Source organism: Artibeus jamaicensis, unplaced genomic scaffold (assembly GCF_021234435.1).
Source record: "Artibeus jamaicensis isolate MK-2021 breed Jamaican fruit bat unplaced genomic scaffold, CSHL_Jam_final contig_700, whole genome shotgun sequence".
Lineage (NCBI taxonomy): Eukaryota > Metazoa > Chordata > Mammalia > Chiroptera > Phyllostomidae > Artibeus > Artibeus jamaicensis.
This window is the reverse complement of record NW_026521930.1, coordinates 11,742,318-11,767,934: the sequence shown is the minus strand read 5'-3', so window position 1 is coordinate 11,767,934 and position 25,617 is coordinate 11,742,318. Positions and strand designations below refer to the sequence as shown.

The following is a 25,617-nucleotide window of genomic DNA, read 5'->3' as shown; positions in this document are numbered from 1 at the left end:
TATACACCATGTTCAATCTGAGTTTTGAGTTTGGTGAGTAAGGGGTGCTTCTGGTCACACGACAGCTTGCCTAGTAGTTGTATTCAGCAGACTTAACAGGCAAAGCCATCGCTTTTCTGATGTTTCCTCCTCGTTTCTCAGAAAACAGGCTTCCCTGCTCCCTCCTTTGACAGTTATGAAAAAAGACAGCTGTTAGCTTAGAAATGATTTATCTTGTGAAGAGAAATAGCCTTGAAGAAAAAAAACTATTTTGTAGCTCTGTGCTATACTCTGAACAGATTGTAGCGTGCATGTATCAAAGTCTGTTAAAAAATAAATGCAAATGCCCCCAAGTGTGTTAGAGAAATAGTTATAATCTTCCCTCTGAGCCCATGTTCATATTGGGGGAAGGAGCACAGATAATCTGGGAAAATGCAGGACTCGCTCTTGGGTGATCTCCAGTGGGATCTCAGATTTCCCAGGCAATAGCAAGTGTACTCTTTGGCCGAGGAAATACTCTTGTCTGGGGTACTTAGCTGTTCTTGATGAAGCTTCCCTTGATACCAGTGTGCCAATAGTGCCATTTAAAAGAACCAGGATGTGGTCCTAACTGCCTTGGTCCCTTCATGGAATGAGGCAGAGGAGACCAGAGTGCCAGGATTATTCCTGGATCATCCTTGTACCAGGAAAGGAGGCCAGAGAGAAGTTTCATGGTGGTCAGGGGCCAGGAGCTCTGCAATCTGGGCCCCACTGTTGGTGAGCATCTGTGTGTGGTCAGAGCAATCACTTTTGTTTTGAAGTGTTGTGAGGATTAATTGAGATCAAGTACAGGAGACTGCAGACATCGCCTGGTTAAGGCCCTGATTATCATTCATGGTGTGCCCTCTATACATTGATGTTTCTAAGCCATAGCAGCTGCCATCATTACAACAGCCAGCTTTATCTAATGTGCTCACCACTGTTGCTTCCCTGCGAGTCAGTTGCTCAGGCATGCCTCCCAAGGTGGCAGGATATCCCAGGTAGTTCCCTGAAGTCGGAAATGCTTCCCAGTGAGGGTTTCTCAGGGATGTAGTTACTGGCAGACGCACAGGGGGAGAGATGGACATTTAATGGGTTGGCAGACATTTCAGAGAGGTGTCTGCATGCCTAGCAAAAAGCATTTTGTGAGATGTTTTAACCCAATTAAAATAAAGCTTTAATATAATGGTTAAAGGAAAATCGCTGTCACAAGTGGAGAGAGGAAGTAAACCCACCTAACCATTGCATGGTGGGGCCCTTCTCATGCAGAATGGGCTCTCACCACAGAGCAGAAGGGGATGTTAAGATATGAGAATATCTCCATCAGGGAAGATGTATTTCTTGAAGATTTTTTGTTTCATTTGTTTTACAATTTTAATTTAAAAAACTCCCCCTCCCCCAAAGGAAGGTACTGAAGAAGAAATAAAATGACAAAGAACAACATTTTCAAAGCAAGTCCTCCCCCCCAACAGCTTGTTCTCCCACCCAACCCCATGTCCCCACTCAGGGCAAAACTGCTGTGGGAATGTCGAGTGTGCAGTGAGCACTGTTCAGGCCATGAGGAGTCCCAGTCATAGGTCCTACTCTCTGCTGCTTCACATGTGACGCTGACGAGCCCCTGAACCTCTCAGTGCAGACTCATAGACCATTATGAACATTTGGACTCTGACGGTGTATGTCTGTGCCTTTGCTCCCTGAGGCTGTTTTGTGGGCAGCTCTACAAGATCTTACCTCTATATTAGAGCATTTTATCAGAACAGGGTACAGGCCCACGTAGCCTCTTTGTCAAAGGGACGTATTTTGACTTGGCCATTTGTGAAGACCACTGCCCCAGGCTCTCTGAAGATTAACAGGTCCCCATGGGCACTCCTAGTCTCCATAGACTTTTCAACCCCTTTGCAGCTAAGACCTTCACACAGAGGGTGCAGAATCTGAGTTGTGTGGCCCCAATTCCTATCAAGGGAATCCTTTGTGGAGAGTGTGCCCTCTGCTGTTGGATTGGTTTGATAATCACTGTTGTTTATTTGTGGCTCTAAATGCATAAAACATCATATATACATAAAACCAGTGTGCAGTAGAATTCCTAGGAAGCAGATGGCCTTCTTTTCTCAAGTACACTTGATGCACTTTTAAAGTGCATCAAGTGTACTTGAGAGGAAAACACTCAGAAACAACTGATGCCAAGAGATAACTAAAAAAAAAATGGCTACGCAAGAGCAGATACCAAGGATGGCTGCCCTGTCTGTGATCAGGGGCTTTAAATTACCAGATGAACTATCTTTAAAACCAGAGAGAATACTGACCAGAAGCTTTAATATTAAATACCAACATTTATTGAATACTCACTAACGCCTCAGACCTTGTGCAGAGTCAAGCTGTGATCAGTGCACGTATACCTCCACTTGTCCACCTCTTACCCATGGCAGACATTACCAGTCCATCACAGCTTCCCTCCTGTTGGGCCAGGATGCAGCCTCATCATCTTCAGTTCACTAATCTGGAAAGTCAGTATCACAGGATTAGAGTCAATGCACAAAACAAAGCTGGTTTAAAGTACCTCTGACATGCTTTATTTATATTGATTCATTTTGCCCTTATAATAATTTTTCAAGGTAGATACAGTTCCTTTTTACCAAGGAAGAAAATGAGACTCAGAGAGAGTCCCTATTAAGTGGTAGTACCAGTCCATGACAGTTTGATTTCAAAGCCATTGCCTTTAATCACTGTTACCCTACTTCTCTAGTCTTAATGTTTAAAAAGTGGTCAGAGTAATAGCGTTTTACTCTTTCATTGTGTCTTTACAAGATTGTGAAATTCCCTGGACCCTAAGGGTTTGACTCAGAGTCTTTCACACCGTTCCCACACTCCAAGTTGGATCCACTCCACCCCCAGGCCACTCACTACTTGGCCCCTGAAAAGGCCACTGTTTCCCTAGAGAAACAAGTCTGCCACCACTGCCACCACCAAAGTCATTTACTTCTATCCCCACTAGGGGGCACCCTCAGGACCTCGCTGGGCGTTTCTTGGGCACATCTACTTTATGCCTCCCATGGGGGCTGGGAAGGGCACTCCCATTTGTGTGGTATTGGAATTTTGGATTTATTTTTTATTTGAGAAATCAGTGGCCCCATTGGTAAAATACCTTGAAGTTTAACTCAGTCAATACCAAGATATATTTTTAAATAATTTTATTGTGTGTATTGATAATTAGAACATTTTATCCATTAATAATGTCAATTTTTAAAGAGCTATAACCAGATTTTACCTAGGTACTACTCAGGTATGTTAGTTAACATTATGTTAGATCAGGTATGTTAGTTCTGTTGTCATGTTTGTTTTCATTTTTTGATGAATATAAATGTTCAAACTTAGCTTGTGCATTGCATCAGGTTCCCAAATTACACACCTCTTTAGAGTCTTTATTTATTTTATTTATACTGCGTGGGACTGAAATCTAAGTTGGGATGTGATCTGGGTCATGTCCTTGCCTTTAGGAATTAAATGACACTTATTTTAAATTTCTGAAGTAATATTTAGCTTCCTATAATGTATTCCAATGTGTAACAATGCTATGTAAGGAAATTTTTTTTAGTCCTAATATATCTTTGCTGCTACAGTTTGTCTTCTCCACTGGAAGTGATTAGTTGCTATCTCAATGACAATTCCTAGTTTAATGGATCACATTAATAATAATAGTAAGTTTATTAAGAGAGCCAGGAACGATGCTAGGCTACCTACATACATATTCATTTAACCCTTATCAAATATTTTCAAGAAAAGTGTTATCAGTCTCTTTTTACAGATGAGAAAACTGAGGTGAATGGCTTTAACAGGATCTTCCAAAAAGAGTAAGGATTCGAGGTGGAATTTGAACCCTGGCTTATGAGAAATGAAGGCCTTGCTGCCCTTTCTACTCTACCTGTCAGTATTGTCTTGCCTTTTCTTTTCTAGCTCAGCTAATTTCTGCAAGCTGTTAAGAATTTCTAGGTCTATAAACAGGTCCCTCTGATTATTCAGCCTATTTTCTAGGAACAGCTCACTATCATCTAGAGCTCGTAGACCTTGGCTTAGTGTTCTCTTGTAGGGAAATGGTGGGTTGTTCAGTGACAGCAGCCTTATTGAGGTGTGATTCACATACCAAGAATCCCCTTTAAAGTGTACAGTTTGATAATTTGTAGTATATTTGCAAAGTTGCGCAACTATCACCACAGTCAAGTTTAGAACATTTTCATTACTCCCCAAAAGAAAAAAACCCATGTCCATTAGATTTGGGGTCCCCAACCTCCAGTCCATGGACCGGCACTGGTCCAGGCCTCACAGGAACTGGGCCTCACATCAGGAGGTGAGCTTAATGCAATGCACTTGAATCATCTCAGAACCATCCCCCTCTCCCAGGTCTGTGGAAAAATTGCCTTCCACAAAACTAGTCCCTGGGGCCAAAAAGGTTGGGGATGGCTGCATTAGATCCCTGCTCATTCCCTTATTCCTCTTTCCCTGGCAACACCCAGTCTCCTTTCCATCTCTATGGAGTTGCCTTTTATGGACATTTTATATGGATGGAATCATTCAGTATGTGGCCTTTTGTGTCTGTCTTAATTCACTGAGTATAGTGTTTCATGGTTCATTGTAGCCTAAATCAGTACTTCATTCATTTTGATAGCTAAATAATATTCCATTATATGGTTAGATCCATTCATCTGTTAATGGACATTTGAGTTGTAGTTTTTCGCTGTTTTGTAGCATTCATGTACAGGTCTTAGGTGGACATGTTTCCATTTTCACTTTGCCAGTTTGTCTTTAACTCATCCTGGAGTGGATCAGTAAGCCTTCCGTTGGTTACAACCATTCTACATGACAGCAAATTGCAACGATAGAGGACCTGTTTGAATTATGTATTGTGGTCCTGTTTTCTGGGTGACTTCCTACGGTCTGTGTTTTTCTTGTAGACCTGCCCTTCTTGCAGAATCACATTTGCTCCCAAATCAGAAGCTGGTGCAGAAGGAGGAGCAGTGCAAAACGGCTGTCAGGAGGAGCATAAAAATAACACCAAGGTAACAAGCTCCTGGCTGTCATTCTTGTCAGTTCCTCTCCTGGCGCATCTACCTGAGATGATGCTCATGACTTGTCGACTTCTCAGTTCTTAGAATAACTCCTCTTAGGTGATACAGTTCCACACCTTCTAGCCTTTTGAGTTTTGAACAGACCAGTAAAGAACAGGATAGAGGGTCAGAACTAATCCATAAGAAGTAATCACATGCTGAACTGGATGGAATCCCTAATGGGCAATAAGGGTTCAAAGACATGTGCATTAGAGTAGTTAGGGAGGGTTTGTGGAGCTGGGGGTTGGACTCAAAATATGGTGGAATATGGATTAGCAAAAAGAAGAGGGGACATTGGGATAAGAGACACCATGAAGAGGGACTTGCAGTTAGGGACAGCAGTGAGAAAATGCCAGAAAAGACTCATTTGGAACCAGAAAGTTCCTGAGACCAGGAAGTCTCAGTGGAAAGCAGAACAAAGACCAAACCTGAGAGCATTTCAGTCTGCTACAAAGGCTGACCCTCCAGGAGACCTTTATCTGTCATCCACCTCCATGTCATCTGCCCATGGACTTGTGCAACACTGGGTCAGTCTGTGTTGCAGACAGGCAGTCACCCTTTCCTAAGCTACCGCCCATAGGGGTTTCCTTTCTCTGGATCCACCCTTGCACTTCTCCTGATTCCCTCAAACCTTCCACACAGCCCTCTGGAACCCTGGTTCTATGGTCCGCAAACTCTGAGAGCCTCAACCTCCCTGGTTGTCTGAATGCCTAGAGGTGTAATTTGACAAACTAAGAGGATAGGGAAAAGCAGGTGGGCAAAGAGGTTGAGAGTTTGGATTAGAACAGAGATTGGAAGGTGTAGTGTGCAGACCAGTGGGACCCCAGCGTAGTAGAGGAGTTGTGTGGAATAGCACTCTTGCACACCCATGGGTCACTTCTATGTCTGCTTCTCTCTTGTCTTGAGGCAGGCTTCTGGTGGACATAATTCTAAGACCCAAAATGGACTTCTGAGCCCTCCCCAAGAAGAGAAACTCACCAATAGCCAGACCTCTCTGTGTGAGATCCTACAGGAAAAGGGAAGATGGGCAGGTGTCAGCTTGGACCAGTCTGCTCTCCTACCACTGAGATTCAAGAACATCCGGGAGAAAACAGATGCCCACTTTGTTGATGTTATCAAAGAAGACAGGTAAGAATGGAGCCATGAGCATTTAAGTAAAGTTTGCAGGTAGAAGCCTCTCCCTTTTTCTGAATTACCTTATCCCTCATGTGTTGTCAGTGTGTCACTTTACTTTAAAGTAATTTAAAACATATAGAAGAGTTGCATGAATAATACGAACAATGCCCTTTATACCAGAGGTGTCCAATTTGCAGCCTGTGGGCTACATATGGCCCAGGATGGCTATGAATGAAGCCCAACACAAAATTGTACATTTACTTAAAACCTTTTTTTTTTTTGCTCACCAGTTTTAAGTAGTGTTTGTGTATTTAGTATGGCCAACTCTTCTTCTTCAAGTATGGCCCAGAGATGCCAAAAGGTTGGACACCCCTGCTTTATAGGCTTTGCCTGATTTTCTAACTTTTAACATTTTACTGTTTGTTTTATTCTCCTTTCACTCCCCTTCTCTATGAAATTTATTATTTTTTCTCACCCATGTAACTAACTTAAATACATCATTCTCTTTACCCCTTAATACTACGTTTCCTAACAACAAAGATGTTCTTTTACATAATCCTGGTTACCGAATTCAGGAAACTTAGCATCAGTGTGATATTTTATCTGATCTGCAGTCTATATTCCAATTTTGCCAGTTGGTCCAAAATGTCTTTGATAGTACTTCCTTTCCCTCTAGTACAGGATCCAGTTTTGGATCGCAGATTGCATTATCTAGTGTCATTCCTCTTCAGTCTTTTTGAATCTAAGACAGTTCCTCAGCCATGCTGTCTTTCATGATGTTAACAGTTTGTGTGTGTGTGTGTAAATTATCGTGTCGTCCACGATGAGTTTCATCTATGTTGTAACAGGTATTGGTACGTTATTTTTTTTTAATTTTTAAATTTAATTGTTGTTCAAGTACAGTTTTCTCTCTTTTACTCCCATCCCAACCCACCCCCCCCAGTGCTCCCCACCTCTCTCCCATTTCCACCCGCCTTAGTTGTTCTCCATGTGTCCTTTATACTAGTTCCTGTAAATCCTTCCCCTTTTTCCCCTGAAATTCCCTCCCCTCTCCCCTCTGGTCACTTTCCCCCTGTTCTCTATTTCAGTGTCTTTGTTTTTATTTTGTTTGCTTATTTGTTTTGTTGCTAGCTTCCTGTTAAAGGTGAGATCATATGGTATTTGTCTTTCAACACCTGGCTTATTTCACTCAGCATAATGCTTTCCAGTTCCATCCATGATGTTGCAAAAGGTAGAAAGCTCCTTCTTTCTTTCTGCTGCATAGAATTCCATTGTGTATATGTACCATAATTTTTTGATCAGTTCATTTACTGACAGACACGTAGGTTGCTTCCAACTCTTGGCTATTGTAAATTGTGCTGCTATGAACATTGGGGTGCATAGGTTCTTTTGGATTGGTGTTTCAGGGTTCTTAGGATATAATCCCAGCAGTGGAATTGCTGGGTCAAAAGGCACGTCCATTTTTAGTTTTCTGAGAAAATTCCATACTGTTTTCCACAGTGGTTGTACCAGTCTGCAATCCCACCAACAATGGATTAGGGTCCCCTCTTCTCCACACCCTCTCCAACACTTGTTGTTTGTTGCGTTGTTTATGATGGCCATTCTAACCGGTGTAAAGTAGTATCTCATTGTGTTTTTAATTTGCATCTCTCTGATAGCTAGTGATATTGAGCATCTTTTCATGTGTCTCTGGATCTTCTGTATGTCCTCCTTGGAGAAATATCTGTTCAAGTCCTTTGCCCATTTTTTAATTGGGTTGCTTTTCTTCTTAGAGTGGAGTCATGTAAGTTCTTTGTATATTTTGGAGATTGAACCTTTGTCTGAGGTATCATTGGCAAATATGTTTTCCCATACAGTTGGTCCTCTTTTTATTTTAATACTGTTTTCTTTAGCCATGCAAAAGTTTCTAATTTTGATGAGATCCCATTTGTTTATTCTTTCCTTTATGTCCCTTGCTCTAGGGGACATATCAGTAAAAAAGTTGCTGTGTAAAATATCTGAGATTTTCCTGCCAATGTTCTCCTCTAGGACTTTAATGATGTCACGGCTTATGTTTAAGTCTTTTATCCACCTTGAGTTTATTTTTGTGTATGGTGTAAGTTGGTGCTCAAGTTTCATTTTTTTTTTTTTGACATGTAGCTGTCCAGTTCTCCCAACACCATTTGTTGAAGAGGCTATTATTACTTCATTTTATGTAGCTGCCCCCTTTGTTGAATATTTGGCCGTAGAGATTGGGTTTATTTCTGGGCTCTCTGTTCTGTTTCATTGGTCTGTGTGCCTGTTTTTATGCCAGTACCAGGCTGTTTTGATTATAGTGGCCTTGTAATACAGTTTGGTATCAGGTATTGTGATCCCTCCAACTTTGTTCTTCTTTCTAAAAATTGCAGCTGCTATTTATTCAGGGTCGTTTATGGTTCCATATATATATTTTTAATTTTTATTTTATTGATTATGCCATTACGGTTGTTCTATTCCCCCTTCATTCCCCTCCACCCTGCACACCCCCTCCCCCACCATTCCCCCCCTTTAGTTTATGACCATGTGTCTCAAGTTCTTTAGATTCTATATTTCCCATACTATTCTTGCCCTCCCCCTATCTATTTTCTACCTACCATCTATGCAACTTATTTTCTGTACCTTCTCCCCCCTTCTCCTCTTCCCACTCCCCTGTTGCTAACCCTCCATGAGATCTCCATTTCTATGGTTCCACTCCTGATCTAGCTGCCCTTTTAGTTTGCTTTTGTTCTAGGTGTGGTTGTTAATAACTGTGAGTTTGCTGTCCTTTCACTTCCTATTTTTTATCTTCTTTTTCTTAGATAAGTCCCCTTAACATTTCATATAATAAGGGCTTGGTGATGATGAACTCCTTGAATTTGGTCTTATCTGAGAAGCACTTTATCTGTCCTTCCATTCTAAATGAAAGTTTTGCTGGATAGAGTAATCTTGGTTGTAGGTCTTTGGATTTTATGACTTGGAATACCTCTTTCCAGCCCCTTCTTGCCTGTAAGGTCTCTTTTGAGAGATCTGCTGACAGTCTGATGGGCACTCCTTTGTAAGTGACTATCCCCTTATCTCTTGCTCCTTCTAGGATTCTCTCCTTCATTTTAATCTTGGCTAATGTAATGATATGTGTCTTGGTATGTTCCTTCTTGGGTCCAACTTCTTTGGGACTCTCTGAGCTTCCTGAATTTCCTGGAAGTCTATTTCCTTTGCCAGATTGGGGAAATTCTTCTTTATTATTTGTTCAAATAAGTTTTCCACTGGTGGCTGTTTCTTTCCCCCTTCTGGTACCCCTATAATTCGGATGTTGGAACGTTTAAAGATGTCCTGGAGGTTCCTAAGTCTCTCCTCATTTTTTTGAATTCTTGTTTCTTCATTCTTTTCTGTTTGGTCATTTTTTCCTTTCTTCTGGTCCACTCCCTTGATTGGAGTCCAAGTTTCCTTTTCATCACTATTGGTTTCCTGTCCATTTCCCTTCATTTCAATTAGTTTAGCCTTCATATGTTCCTCTAATTTGTGACTAAAATCAACCACTTCTGTGAGCATCCTGGTCACCAGTGTTTTGAACTGTGCATCTGATAGGTTGGCTGTTTCTTGGTCACTTAGAGTTGTGGGCTCTGGGGCTTTGAGTTCTACTTGAGCCATGTTTTGGTCTGTTCACGACTGTTATGTATGAGGAGGGAGCCTTAGTTGTTCACCAGGGCAGGGCCACCCAGTTTGCTGGGTTGTGATGCTGTATGTGGGGGCGGGGTCAGAGTGGGGAAATAGTGGCCCCCTCTGCTGCTTCCTGTCACTGGGGCCTGCTCTGTCCCGTCTCACTGCCCACTCCTTCGCTGGTCTATCTGCGCAGGAATGCGCCACCACAATCAACCCGCCTCCCTGCACCCTTGCTGGGTCCACCGGTGGCTCACTGGGTTGCTCCCTGGTTCGCTCACCGGGTCCAGCCTTTGCAACCCCACGCCTGGGATCCATGTGCTCGAGTCCATCTGACCGAGTTTTCCTGTGCAACCCCGCTCTGCCAGCTGCTGGCTTCGCCCCTCTTACTGGTCAGGCTGAAGAATTCATTGTTATCAGACTTCCGAAAAGTTCAATTTTCTGTTTTCTGTCTGTGTATTCTGTTGCTTATATTTTGTTGTCTCTAAACTTGGTTGTTTGAGAAAGCACGGCATCTCCACCTATGCCTCCATCTTGGCAGAAGTCCCGCAGGCTCATTTCGTATCTTTCCTGCCCCAGCTCAGGAATCAGACATTTCTCGAAAGAACCTCACAACTTTTAATGAAGAATGGTATTTAGATATAGTTATTGATGTATAATTCAATGTCATCATGGTCAAAGACATACTCTATGTGATTTCAGTCCTTTTACATTTATTGATACTTGTTTTATGGCCTCACATGTCATCTTTTTTGTGAACGTACCCTTGTACTTGGAAAAAACTATATTGAGCATTTATAGGGTGTTGTGATGGTGGATCAACATTAGGGGACAGAATTTTCTCTTTTCTCAGTCTGAGATTGTAGTAAGGTATTGCACATTCAACGCAAAAAGAGAGTTCACTCTGTTGCAAGGAAAAGAGGAAGCATATGTACAGTGAACCCTACTGTGTGTCAGGCACATGCTAGGCACTTTATTTCATCTCATTTAATTCTAGTATTGTATGAGTCAGAGAGACTACACCCCACAGCTGTATTTGCCTTCTGAAACTGTGCTAACATTCCCTTAAATGTATAGCAGTTTCCTGCAGTAGAAAAGGGATATTAACTATTTGCTGGCACTTCATAAAAGAATGAGTCACATAAAGCAGGTTTGATTTCTCTGCTATTAAGGCCATTGAGCATTGTTAATTTTCAGGTTTCACATGCACTCTGTATTTGTGAGGGTAGCACTAACTGTAAACACAATTACACACAAAATTATACTAACTGTAAACACAATTTTTTTATAATAATCTGTTAGCTTTCTTTGATGGTGGTTATTACTGTCAATACTCTGAATGACAGGACAGGCAGCTCTGAATTATGTTTTCACTGGAAGCCTTCAAATCTGCATGAGTACTCTCAGTATAAGGATTTGCGATCCTTTAGAAGGATATTTTCATAGAACAAAGGAGCTGCCTTCTTCTAACCCTGGATATCAGGAAGATGTTTTCAAAAGTGGGGTTCTAGTGATATGTGTTATAATTATGGTGAATGGTTTTTCTTTAGTGGAAGGGAAACATAAAATGTGATTATGTTTGCAAACACTTTCCAGAGGTGTGTTCTGAAAAGGGGTGGTCAAACCATGTCTATAACATGGTGACTTTTAGACGCAGCTTTTATGACATGCTTACTGAATGGCATTTCGATAGCTAATTGCAGTCTTCTCATAAAGTAAATATGATTGAGCTTCATGTTGATGGATTGCATTTTCATCTTTTCTAGCCTGATGAAAGATTATTTTTTTAAGCCACCTATTAATCAGTTCAGCTTGAACTTTCTGGATCAGGAGCTAGAGCAAGCCTATAGGACCAGCTATCAAGAAGAGGTGAGTGTTCCTTCTAATTTTACTAAGAAATGTGTCACTTTTTAGTGGATAGTTCCTAATTTTATGCTTTGAAAACTTTTTTCTTGCTTTCCTAAGTGACAGGAAAAATGAAGGCTAATATTGATTTCTTACAATCTGTAAGCCCTAACTTGCATCTGTATGTGAATTTATCTACACAAGGGACAAAACAATCTTTCTGCACTCTTTAGTCTAACAACCCAGGCTTTTATTTCCCAGTCCCTTTCCTCTGCAGGTGGTGCATCCACATTAGGCTGTGTGCTCCCCTAGGACCTTGTTTCATGTCTACTCCCTGCACCCTATACAGAGCCAGGTCCAGAGCAGGCTCTCGAGTGAAGGCATAAGCATCTTTTACTGTCAGTTGACAGACCTGCATTTTCATTCACTGCTGCTTCAATCCCCACCGATTACTCCTGTCATGATCCCAGCTTTCACACACCCTGAACCTGGGACCCAGCCATTTAGTGGACACTTCCAGCACATGGTTTTTGTGCTGCTGACTTTATGGACACGGAATCGTTAACTTTACCAGTCAATAACTCAACCTTTCAGGTTCAGTATGTAACACTTCTCTGAGAACTTACTGGTGTGTAATCAGTTGCTGTGTGACCTTGGTCAAGTTCCTTAACTTATCTGTGCCTTAGTTTTCTCATTATTAAGTGGAGAAGTAGTGAGGAGATAGCCCACCTAGAGCACTTATTACTATGTACCTGGTTAGGGGTAGGCAAGTGCTCAGTATATGTTTGGGGTTTCCCACCTAAACCATACTTCATGACCATCCATTGCATCATCTATTTATGCTCCCCCACCTTTCTTCTACCCCAAACAGGTTATGAAGAATTCTCCTGTGAAGACTTTTGCCAGTGCCACTTTCAGCTCCCTCCTGGATGTGTTTCTGTCAACAACAGTGTTTCTGATTCTTTCCATCACCTGCTTCCTAAAGTACGGGGCTGCCACCACGCCTCCCCCGCCAGCCACCCTGGTGGTCTTCGGGGCGGCCCTGCTACTGGAGGTGCTGTCCCTCGTGGTCTCCGTCAGGTAAAGGCTCACCTGCAGGGCGGTTCTCCAGCTTTTAGCTTCTGGCTCCCTCTGCTGGCTCAACAGTTAATGACTGAACAGTCTGCAGCACAACTGACCAGCGGTCTGAAGCGGGCTGTCTCTGCAAGCTCATTCCAGGTGACGGGTCCTCTTTCCTTCCCTCCCCCAGCTCTATTTCACAGGTTCCTCCTTTGAAGACCCTGGCCCATGGCACAGGTGGGCACTCTTTTTACCAGAGGGTCAGTGTCCTTTGCAGCCCCAATGCTGCCAGCTAGCCCCTGGATCTCCCAAATCAGAGACTTAAAAAAAAAGAAAAAGTGGGAAGATAAGGAATAAGAAAGAAAGGAGAAAAAGAAAAGAAAGAGAATCTGCAGAATGGAAGAGAATATTTGCATGTCTTATCCACGACTAGGGTCTGATATCTAGAATGTAAGCTCAATAATAAAAATATAACCCATTAAAAAATGGACAGAGGGCCTGGCTGGTGTAGCTCAGTGGATTGAGCACAGGCCTGCGAACCAAACAACCGCAGGTCAATTCCCAGTCAGGGTACATGCTTGGGCTGCAGGCCAGTTCCCAGCAGGGGACGCACGAGAGGCAACTATACATTGATATTTCTCTCACTCTCTCCTTCCCTTCCCCTCTAAAGATAAATAAATAAAATAATTAAAAAAAATTATTTAGCCCTGGCTGGTGTAGCTCAGTGGGTTGAGCGCGGGCCTGCGAACCAGACAACCGCGGTTCGATTCCCAGTCAGGGCACATTCCTGGGTTGCAGGCCAGTTCCCTGCAGGCCAATTCCCAGCAGGGGACGCATGAAAGGCAACCATAAATTGATGGTTCTCTCGCTCTCTCCTTTCCTTCCCCTCTAAAGATAAATAAATAAAATTTAAAAAAAATGGACAGAGTCTGAACAGAAAGCAGTGGCCTCTTAGGAAGCTGGGCCCTCAGGACCTGCCCAACATGATTTTGAGTTCAGTCTAGCACTGAGAAAGCTCCCAGGCGCTCTACATTTCTGACTGGATGTAAATACACAGGGCACTCCATTCACAAGCACACAGATAGCCTGTGCCATCTGCCTCCTGGGCACTATGACACTGGATCTTTGCACCACAACCACCTTCTCTGTTCAGCCCTGTCACTCCCAACAGGGGAGCCTGTCAGCCTCATAGGGCCCCACTGGTAATTGCCCCCAAAGTTGGGGTAAAACAGAAACAGGGAGAAGGACCCTGACCATAAGTTTCTGCTGCTCCTCCCCAGCATCCCAGGACAGGAAGCATTAGCTTCAGGTCTGGCCCTGAGGCTGGCTGCCTGCCCCCCTCCCTTCGATGCTCACCGCTCCCTTGCTCCCCAGTGAGGCCCCTGTGAGAAGGCTATTTGCTGAGCACTGCCAGAAGCCACAACCTCATCTCCTGTCCCTGGTTAAGGTCACTGTGAGGTGCATCCTTGCTGTCTCCCCAAGTTCCCTTATAGGTGGGTAGAGCTGTGTTGCCCACAGGTGGCTCCTCCATAACACAGCCTTTCTTTCCTATGCTCCTGCCCCCTATGTCCTGGCTCTGCACACCTCACTGAGCTGCCTGGGACTCCCAAGTCACCTGCTTCTGGGGAACCCGGACTAAGTCATCATCAGGCCCCTACGTTTTTTTTTTCCTTCTTAACGTTAGTTTTGTGATACAATTCATGTATAATAAATTCACTCATTTAAGCCTACAATTCAGTTAACTTCAGTGAACTTAACAGAGTTGTACAAACATCACCATATAATTTTAGAAATTTATATTACCCCAAAGAAAACACAGTACACATTTGCAGTTACTCCACTTTCCTCACTTCCCCAGCTCCAGGTTTCTGTCTGGCATGGGTTCCATAACTAGAGAAGGCTTTTGATCTCTCTGAGGCTAGCATTGTCTCCATACATTAAAAAAAAACAAAAAACCTTTATATGATGGTTTCCTGTTCCTTTGGGTCCAGTTCTACAGTATTTGGGCTAACCTACATTTAGAGGCTACAGAAGGCCCCAGGTCACACACAAGCCAGGCCTAGTTGTGCCTGAATGCCACTGTCCTGGGCCAGGCAAATGAGGTAGCCCCTGTGCTCCTGAAAGACCTCTAGTGTGACTTTAAAAGTTCACTTTACCTGGGAGAGGTTGAGACCCTGAAGGATTTCCTCTCAGTCCCCTGAGGACATATTTATATTTAGGACTCCAGACTAGTAAGAACCTACGCTGGTGAATATGTAGGTGCCCCAGGAAGGCCAGTTCTTGCCTGCCTGAGTGGCTGGCCCTGGGCCCGCACCTCTTCTAGAAGGCTTCCCAGGCTCAGCTTGGGCCCTCGTTCTTCCACACTAGCCATTTTTGCTGTGCCCTAGGCAGGTATGAGACAGAGGTCTTATCCTTGGAACTCTGCAGTCCTGGGGACCTTTGAGGAGGGCTTCCCAGGCCTGCCTCTTCTAGTCTGGTGCTCAGCTCCCTCTGTCTCCTTGTAGGGCTTATGTTTTCGGCCTTTGAGCGTATTTATGGTTATTCTTGGAAATAGTCCAAGGACTCCATTATCCTTTAAGTATCAGGAGGCCAGAATAGTCCAGGACTTAAAAGGGTCAAATGGGCCAGGCTCCACACAGAATATGGCTGAGATTTAGGGTTTCCTCATGGAGGCTGAACACAGGCAGAGCGCTAGCTACACTGCAGGTGGTCAGGTCTGAAAGGGCAGGTTCCAGGGTGTGTTTGAGGTGCCCTGATGGGGGCTTCTTGCCCTTCCAGAAGCAACGACAATGAGGCTGCCCACCCCCCACACTTTCCCCAGCAGCTGGTTTCAGAGAGGGACTCTGTGTGTGGGTCCCCCTCCTGAGGCAGACCCCCCACTGCCTTTCTGTTTCTACTGCTGGAGTCTAGGCCACTCCTGAGTCTGGGATCCCTCACTTAGTCAAGGCCATTCTGCCCTCAGAATCACAGTTCCCAGCCCAACACACTGAGCTCCCTTCTTTATGAAGAATATTTTATGATGTTCACATCACTATCCTGAAATGTAGCCCACCTTACATGCACAACTTCTAAAAGAATCAATGAAATGTTGTCACTCCAATTTGAAGGAGAAACAATAAAGCCATTTAAAATAAAATATGGAGTGCCTCACTTAAAATACACTTGGACACCACCATCTAGAGTTATATCAGAGTTGTCAGCTGTCTGCTCTCATGCACACGATTGCTGAAAATGTGACGGTTCTAACCATGGACCATCAGAGGTGTGCATGTTTGGTGGCATAAATGCCGTGGACTGGGTTACAGCCTGTGGTTTCTGAAATGCCGAACAACTCGTGGTGATGTATCCCAAACTAAACAAAGGGTAATCTTGCTCGATTTATACAGTGGTTTATTCCTGGAAATGTGTATGTTAACAACATGCAGAAACCACTTTCTGCTTGTAAAGTAAACGCAACTAGGCTGTAGGCTGAGGTCCTTGTCAGCAGAATTTCAACTCCATGGGGCATGCTCAGGGGGCATGTGTCAGTTGTGTGGGGCTCAGGGCAGAGTATCACTGTACTTGCAGAATGCCTCTCTAGATGTCAGTAGCCCCCCTCAATCACTGTGGCAACCCAACAGGCCATCCTCAACATTCCAAAACAGCCCCTGAACCACCCGCTCGAGACCTCCCGCCCTACTTAGCAGGTGACAATAAGGTGGCCACCTTTCACAGGGCCTGTTAATATCTGTATGCCCAGTTCTTACCTGTTCCGTTTAGACACACAGAGGCTTATGCTTGGCTTTTTACAAGTGTATCTTACCAGTTTGCAACAAGTAAGGTATGATGAGCTGAGCAAGTCCAGTGTCCTTGCCATCTACCGAAAGTGAGGGGTGTGGGGCTCTGCCTGTTGTTCATGCCAGCAGCAGCAGCATGGGTGAAAGTGGGAAGCAGGCCTGGCTGTGATCCTCCATCCCATCTTCTCTGGCCGGCTGACCCACCTACAGACACCCTATTTCTCCTTTCTCTCCCTGCCTGTTACAGGATGGTATTTTTCCTGGAGGACGTGATGGCTTGCACCAAGCGCCTGCTGGAATGGATAGCTGGCTGGCTCCCACGCCATTTCATCGGGGCCATCCTGGTGTCACTTCCCGCCCTCGCGGTCTATTCACACATCACTTCCGAATTTGAGACAAATATACACGTACGTAAAGGTTTGGCCATTTTATTCCTGAACTCTCTGGACTCCCTCATCACTTAAAAAAATGCCTGATGATTTGGGTCATAAATTTAATATAGGCCCTTAAAGAAGTACAATCTCTCTGTCAGCCCGGTGCGTTTGTCTTTGGAAAAGACTTGCCTGTCAGAGAGGAGCAGGCAGGGAGGTTTCCACGAAGCCTGTCCAGATGCTCAAGCCTGTTGTTGACCACACTCACGAATTCCGGATAAGTTGCCACCCTGCTCTGGGGAGAGTTCCCAGTGCACGTGTATCCTGTCCTACGTCTCTTAGTGTCTATCAAGGTCCAATTCAGTTATTTTCTTATTTGTTTTACAACATAAAGAAACATTGTAAGCAACACAAGGTAATGTGCTGCTCTGTGATCAGAGAAGGAGCTTCTGAGTTAAGCCTCATCAAGAATGAACTCATGCTGTTGTGGAAGATGATATTTTGGGTGAAAGCATTGTAGCATGAACTGCCAGGGCAGGCTGGTGTGTTTCATACTTTAAGACCAAGTTAGATTTCTGCTGACAGGCAGCAGGTACCTGAAGGAAAGGCTTTTTAAATGTAACTGATTCACAGTGATAGTTCTCAAATGGTGTGGCCTGCCTTCCCTTTCCTCCAAAATGTAATTTCCACACATTTGGAGAATTTTAGGGCATCTGTGAACTTACTCCCTGAAACTCTCTGTAATTAACCTAATGATTCATAATCTGTCCTTGACACTGCTGGATATATTGTGATGTCTGCGATATTTCAGTATGACACAGAAACACATATAAATGAGCGAATCATTTGATCTCATGGTGCTCAGGTGGCGGTTGGTGAGCAGGCCCACGAGTTGAGGAGGTGGGGCGGGTTTCTAACTGAGTGCCTGTCCCTCGTTGCAGTTCACCGTGTTCATGGGCTCGGCTGTCCTTGTCTCTGTTGTGCACTACTGTAACTTCTGCCAGCTCAGCTCCTGGATGCGGTCCTCCTTAGCCACCATCGTCGGGGCTGGGCCCCTGCTTCTGCTCTACATCTCCCTGTGCCAAGACAGGTGTGTATGCCACCGCAGTTCATGTCTGGTACATTCGACAGTAGGGCCACCTTTTCCAGTATCACTTATGTCTCTCTTAATCTCAGTTTCACTTCAGCACTAGCACCCTCCACTCTAACAGATATTCACTGTCACAACATGAGATAGCTTTCAAAACACATGTCATCAACTTGGTGAAATGCCTAAGGAGTGGTGTACAGAAGAAAGAAAAAGAAAATAATTTTAATAACATAACATGTATTTGCATTTAGACACACAGTGAGGCGTCCCAGCCCCACACCAGGCCCCCCAGCCCAGGAAGATAAGTCCCCATAACTTCTGGCTGCAAAAACCAGAGGAGACTGAGTTGGTATAACAAATATCAGAGTCCCAGGCAGTTCCTCTTAAAAAACCCACACATGAACTCACTCAGACCCACTCCCTCAGAGCTCCAGCATCTGGATCAAAGCTTCAGAGGTGCCAGTGGCATACAGGGAGGAACTGAAATGTCTGACCTCAAAGCAAGAGCTGGGGGACAGCTTTCTCCCAGACAGAAATGCAGGCAGAGGCTATTGTCCATTTTCTGATTCTTTCCCCCACAGACCACAGGGCCACAAAGCTGGCAGGCGGGTGCCATATCTGAGACTTCATCAACCTAACACTGTTTGCCCTGCCCAGGAGATCCCTTGAGGCTCTGTCCCACCCAACTTATGGGCCCACCCAAGCTATTAACAGTGACTTTTCCATATGAATGGCTGGTCATGGCTCATGCTTCACAACTTACTAAATCCTCTGAAATAAGCAATGGCTGGCCTCAGCAAGTCCTCAGCCCCTGTACCTCTTACTAAGTGGCCTCAGACCTGGCACTACCAGCAGCCAGCCTAGATTCACAACTTGGCTTAACCCTGGAATCTCCCAGCACAAGTAGCAGCCATCGCAGATCAGTTTATTTTTTTTAAGATTTTATTTATTTATATTAAGAGAGAGGAGAAGGGAGGGAGAAAGAGAGGGATAGAAACATCAATGTGTGGTTGCCTCTCATGCCACCCCCATTGGGGACCTGGTCTGCAAGCCAGGTCACGAACCCTGACTAGGAATCAGACCAGCAACCCTTTGGTTCTTGTGCCTTCGCTTAATCCACTGAGCTATACCAGCCTGGGCTCAGATTGCTTTATATCTCATGCCAGGTGGCCCCAGGCAAAACACAGGTTGGGGGCTGACCATGGCCTATACCACCCGGGAAATTCCAGAACCTGCACACCCAGTCGACAGCTACAGACCACATCAGAGCACCTCCGCTTTGCCCCTGCACAATAGATTCTCCACGGAGGGCAGAGGTTGGTGGTAGTGGTCATAGCCAGTCTTTGTAGCTAACTGGTTTGGGTAAAGCCCTCCCATTGACCTGCCAACAGCAATCAAGATGCAACTATAAGAGATGGGTGTACTCAGCCCACATGAAGGAAATACCTGAAGTACCCAGCTTGGGTGATAGGGGAGGCTGTGCCACTGGACCCTACAGGACACCTACTACATTAGGCCACACTACCAAGATGGAGTCAAAGCAGCTCTACCTAATACACAGAAACAAACACAGGGAGGCTGCCAAAATAAGGGGACAAAGGAATATGGCCCAAATGAAAGAAGAAATTATAACTCCAGGAAAAGAACTAAGCAGAATAGAGATAAGCAATCTATCTGCATCTGGTTATGAGGATGCTCAAGGAACTTAGTGAGGACCTCAACAGCATAAAAAAGATCCTGTCAGAAATGAAGGATACACCAGTTAAAGAACAATATACAGGGAAGCAACAGTAGAGTAGATGAAGCTGAGAATCAAATCAGTGATTTGAAACATAAGGAACCAAAAAACAACCAATCAGAACAAAAGAAGCCAAAAAATGCGGATAATGTAAGCAGCCTCTAGGACAACTTGAAGCTTTCCAACATTCTTTTCATAGGGGTGCCAGAAGTAGAAGAGAAAGAGCAAGAAATTGAAAGTCTATTTGAAAAAAACAGTGAAAGAAAACTTTCCTGATTTGGTGAAGGAAATAGACATGCAAGTCCAGGAAGCACAGAGAGTCCCAAGCAAGATAGATTCAGAGAAGCCCACTCCAAGACACATCATAACTAAAATGCTAAAGGTAAAGATAAAGAAAGAATCATAAAAGCAGCAAGAGTAAAGCATTTAGTTACCTACAGGGGAGTACCCATAAGACTCTCAGCTGATTTCTCAAAGGAACTTTGCAGACTAGAAGGGATTGGCAAGAAATATTCAAAGGTTTGAAAAGCAGGGACCTACAGCCAAGATTGCTCAACCCAGCAAAGATGCTATTTAGAATCAAAGGGCAGATAAAGAGCTTCCCAGACAAGAAAGAACTAAGGGAGTTACCACTAAACCATTATTGTATAAAATGTTTGTTAAGGGGAGTTATTTAAGAAAAAGATCAAAACTGAGAACAATAAGTGACAATAAATTCAAATCTAACAATTGAATCTAGAAAACCAAGTAAGCAAACAAGAAGAACAGACATTCATGGATACAGCAAGCATTTTGATGTTTGCCAGATGGGAAGGGAGTGTGGGGGAATGAGTGAAGAGCTGAGGGGATTAAGAAGTACAAATAGGCAGTTACAGAATAGCTAGCTGTAGGGATATAAATTATGGTATAGAGTTTGGGGTAGCCAAAGATCCTATACGCATGACCCATGGACATCAATAATAGTGTGGGGATTGCCTGAGGGAGTGCGTGGTGCTTCGTGGCGGGATACTAAGGGAGAAAAATTGGGACAATTATAATAGCATAAACAATAAAATATAATTTCAAATTTTTTCATGATAAGGTCTTGAACCTATGAAGCTTCCTTTTATGTAACACACTTCTAAATATTGGATATTCTGTGTAACTACTTTAAAAACATACCAGCATGTATTAAAGAAACACTTATTTTAATTGCCCTGGGTTAGGCTGGCAGGATATTTCAGAGTTACATGGACACTTCTTCACTGTGTTTTGTAAGGCATCTAACATTTGTAGCTCCCCAGATTATTAATGTAACCAGAGGGATCCCCCAACGTTTTCAAAATGCCTCCAAGGTATGGTATCACCATTGCTGAGAACCATTGCTTTAGGAAATTCAAAAGTTGTAAATCCAGTTTGTCTCAATATCAAATGAAATCACCAGTATATCTTTGGGTATAACCAAAGTATTAGTTAGCAATGGACTGAGTAAGTACTCTTTCTTAATTCACTTAATAAAATAATAAGGACATGAAAGATATTCAAGTTCCATGCAAATTAAGATCAAAAGGGGAATATAAAGTAGAACTGTCACTGAGTATTTGAAAGGAGATTTTAATAAGTAAATTACTCTAAGGGAAACAAAGCCTACTTTTCCCTTTCTGCAGGTGCTGCAGTCTGGAATTATGGTCATTATAAATGTCTTTCCCAAGAGCCTGAAATTCAGCAATCTACCTTTTAACCTTCTAGATCCATCATACATGCTTCATCAGCTATTCACAGGGTCATTCAGTAATGGTGTATGGCTTTTCCACTTGGGTCTGGAGAGCCATTTAAGGGGGAACCTATCATCAGCTCCTTGCCCAGAATTCAAATAACAGATCTTAGGGTAGAGCTGGCAGTTGAATCTCCCCTTGACCCAGTACCCTCCACACACACAAGATGCTTGGAGCCCATGTAGCCCATCATCACTGCCAAGGCTGTCCAGGGTAGGGACTATATGGGGTGGGGAGGAAAAACATAAACTTAATTCCTATAAAGGGGAGAAGATTCTTTGAGAATCATGGCCAGCTTTGCAAGAACACAAACACGTGGATTACAGTGATGTCACAATAATGCCTGGACAGGGTAAGATAAGGGCATGAATTCTTATAATTCACATCTTGTGATTATAGCACTTGCTTTTATTTCCTTTTCTGTGAACACATTTAATACCCGATGTGATTATAAAAGCCACTGTAGTCCTCACCTGGCCTTTGCTGCCCAGGAAAGCTGCTCACAGATGTGCCACATCCCCCTTCACAATGACTGAGATTCCCTGGATGGGGAAGTTTGCAGTTTATTGAAGGACTAGGTGGGTTCTGGGTGTAAGTTACATGACTCCAAGTGAAGCTTCTACCAATATGGGAAGAATAAGGGCTGAATACCTTCCCTAACTCCGAAAGAGAGTTTGTTAATTATGTATGGTTTCAATATCTAAAATTGGGATGTGATGGCTTTGGACACCATTAATAGCAAAGTCTGGTGTCTCCAGTGTAATCTGCCAGCACCTCTAACAGTTCTTTCAAAACTGATCCTTTGTCAGTGGGCATTGCTGTTCGAACATTCTGTTCTATAGGACACTGCGATTAAGTCTTAGTAGTAAAATGTATGCTTTAGAGAGTTTTTCTGTTTTGTTTTGTTCTGTGGTGATTTTGTCTATTTTCCATAGCTGATGTAAAGGCTCTCTAGCTATATCATTAGCTTTACCTTGTGTTATTCTTAATCAACAGAATCAAATTATAATGAAAAAATAGCTGTCTAACTTGATCTCCACATAAAAAAGGAAAAATGTTTATTTAAACTCTTGTCAATGTTTTATATAATGCCTTCTTTGCCTTTTATAATAATACTTTTTTTTTTTAATTTCAGTTCCATAGTAATTTCACACCTTAGTGCAATACAGAATTTCAGGTAAGCTTTTAACATTGTGCTTACATCTGAATCAATGATAGTAACTGTATTTGAACTGCTTATTCCTAAACTTTCTAAAAATAATTGTATATTAAATAAAAAGTACAATATATGCATTCTTAAAAGAATAAATGAAAACTACCTACCTATTGAAATAGCAGATCATAGTTATGATATTTTATTGGGAAAGTGGAATGATAGTTAAGACATAAGTTAGATTTGGTTTAATTTTATGTAAGACTTTAGGAGATCCCACCAATCAAAGAAAAGTACTTACTTTGAAATATTTTCAAATACCTAACTAAAATGAAATATTAAATGTTAGGCCCTTGCTTTATTATAAACATCAAACTAAATTCTATATGAGTTGAAGGCTCAAAATAAAAATTAGATAAAACTACAAAAACCTAGGGAAAAGAAAATTAAATTATTCTCAAGCCTCTAAGACAGAGATAGCTTCCCAATTTTACAAAGAGTAATAGAACCACATGTGACAAAAAAAGAGAAAAGACTTACTGATAAGATCGATTAGGGAGATCAAAGCAGACTGAGACAAATATCTTGTGGGACTGTTGTTAAAAAAAATAAGAGCTAACTAAGACCTACACAGGTAAAAGACAGAAAATAACCAAAAGATTCACAAGAGAAAATGTAGGTGATAGGTAAATATGTTACTACCGAAGTCATTGCATGTTTAAATAACTACAGAATTCCTTTTGGTCTTTCAAATTGGACCTTTAAACACATGGACAAAGCCAAAGGGGGTAGGTTTGAGGGTAGGAGCTGGGGATGGTGGGGTGGGGGGCGCATGGTGGGGTAAAAATGGAGACAGCTGTACTTGAACAACAATAATAGGTGATGAATGGATAGATAGATAGATAGATAGATAGATAGATAGATAGATAGATAGGATCTTTTAAAAGTTATAGTGAAAATACCCAGTGTAGGCCAAGGTATGGCACATTCATCAATTGCTGCTGGTGTAGCTGGTTGTGTAACTACTAGGCATTTATAAAATATAAGTTTACTTAATAAACTGACACATTAGGTGACTTTGTCTGGACCAGGAAGCTGAAGATCAGAGAATTTAAGAACCTGCCCATTGTCTCACCTCTGGTCACTGTCAGTGCTTAAACCCTGGCCTCGCTAACAACCAGGCCATGCTTTTTCTGCCATGCTGTCTTACTCCTCAGAATGGTACAATTGTTTTAGAAAGTGATTTTACAAGCTATAAAAATGGCGATAGCCTTTAAGTGCATAATTCTGTTCTTGCTTAATCTGTTGAGGAGATAATTCAGCATGCTCAAAAATATCAATCACAGTGATTAATAATATTGAAAAGTCATCAGCAACCTCAGTTGTCAATAAAAAAGAAATTATGATACACATACTTAAATTTGTAACTATTAAAATGAAGCAACATGGGAAACATTTATGATTTTCATTGTCATTTATTATGTGAAATTATATATGTTCTGTAGCTATAGCTAGGTAATTCATTATATATGAAAATGTAAGATAAGATATGGTAAGATATAGTCTATATCTTATATCTAACTAGTATAGATATAACATTACTAGTTATGTTCTAGTAATGAATAATGAGTGATTGTATTTTTCTTGTTCTACAATTAAAAAATTAAATATTTGTGGACATTTAGACCTTGGAAGGAGAATTTAAGTAACTGTGGAACAAAAGCCAGGTGCAAATGTGTTTCTATGTATGACTACAACTACACTATGTAAAAGCAAAACACTTAGTAGCTCCTTTTAAGTTAAATTTTCAATGATGTATAACATAAACAAAAGAGAGTACCCAGATCATAAGAGTACAGCTCAATGAATTTTCACAAGTAGTGCACCCACTTAACTACCATTCAGACCAAAAAGAATATTACTAAGACCCCAGAAGCCCCTCTGTGTCCCATCCTGGTGATCCCCCACCCCTGCGTTCTAGGCATAGATTTTATATGGCACCAAAATATAACAAAATCCTGTGTTTAGCTGATTAGAACCACAATTGACCATTGTTTTCTATCTTTAAGATTAAATCCTTCTTCTCTATGATATTATACTATATTTTACTTTTCATGTTTTAATGTCCAATTACTAAGTCATAAATTGACTCTTGTATTTAGTCACATAAAATTCCTCCTTTTGAAACTGGCCTTTGCTATTCAAATTTAGGAATAGCGCCATCACTTTTTTCCTTCTGTAGTAGAATTAAGAAATACAGGTTATAGATCTGAAGTCATTCTCCCATCTGTGTGTTACAGATCTATTCTGTTGCAGGGCAGCCCCTTGGGAACTAACAGTAAATCTGTGCATTAAGACTTTTTTAAGCAAAGGTAAAAACAAACATTGCATTCTGTTCCTCTTTCTGTTCCATACTGGCCCACATTTCTCTGCTCCCCTCCTCCACCCAAAGGGAACTGGCCTGTGCCTGTCACCAGAGTTAGGCTACATGGCCAACTTTGGCCACAGCACACAAGAAAAGCAACAAAACCAGTAGAACTATTGAGGAAAGCTAGACACAGCATCCCTTTCTACCAAGGGATTTACAATGCCTGGTTTCGCTCTTAAGGGGACATTAAGCCTTGTTGATATCTACTCATAAAGAGAGCTGTTCCTCTGTGTCACCACTTTGGAGAAACAGAAAGAAAGGTCCTAACCCAACGAGATGGGCTCACACGTAGAGAGAAGGTTCACTTTCTCCTCTCCCTACTCTAAATCCAACTGGAAGTTTGAGGGGCTAGACATAAATCTGTTTTAGTCATCTACAGTAAATAATTATGTTGTTCAGTGGTTGAGATTTATATGTATTGCCATTTGTTTAAATGACTGCTGGGAAAATAAGTAAGTGAAGCATGGTGTGTCTTATTGTAGAGGCCTTTTTTGGTTCTTGATCCACAGGCACCAAGTCATAGAATCTGTATCAGGG

The 25,617-nt window shown here is 42.5% G+C and overlaps 1 protein-coding gene across 1 annotated transcript in view; it reads left to right on the top strand.

Moving 5' to 3' along the window:
* The window catches only part of ADCY9 (adenylate cyclase 9), a 156,940-nt gene that overhangs the window by 125,848 nt on the left and 5,475 nt on the right, over nt 1-25,617 (top strand). Inside the window, exons 4-10 of the mRNA XM_037154685.2 lie at nt 4,944-5,048; nt 6,007-6,224; nt 11,633-11,735; nt 12,583-12,791; nt 16,794-16,953; nt 17,859-18,007; nt 22,635-22,676. Coding sequence (XP_037010580.2) covers nt 4,944-5,048; nt 6,007-6,224; nt 11,633-11,735; nt 12,583-12,791; nt 16,794-16,953; nt 17,859-18,007; nt 22,635-22,676 — 986 coding nt within the window. The remainder of the gene's footprint in view (nt 1-4,943; nt 5,049-6,006; nt 6,225-11,632; nt 11,736-12,582; nt 12,792-16,793; nt 16,954-17,858; nt 18,008-22,634; nt 22,677-25,617) is intronic.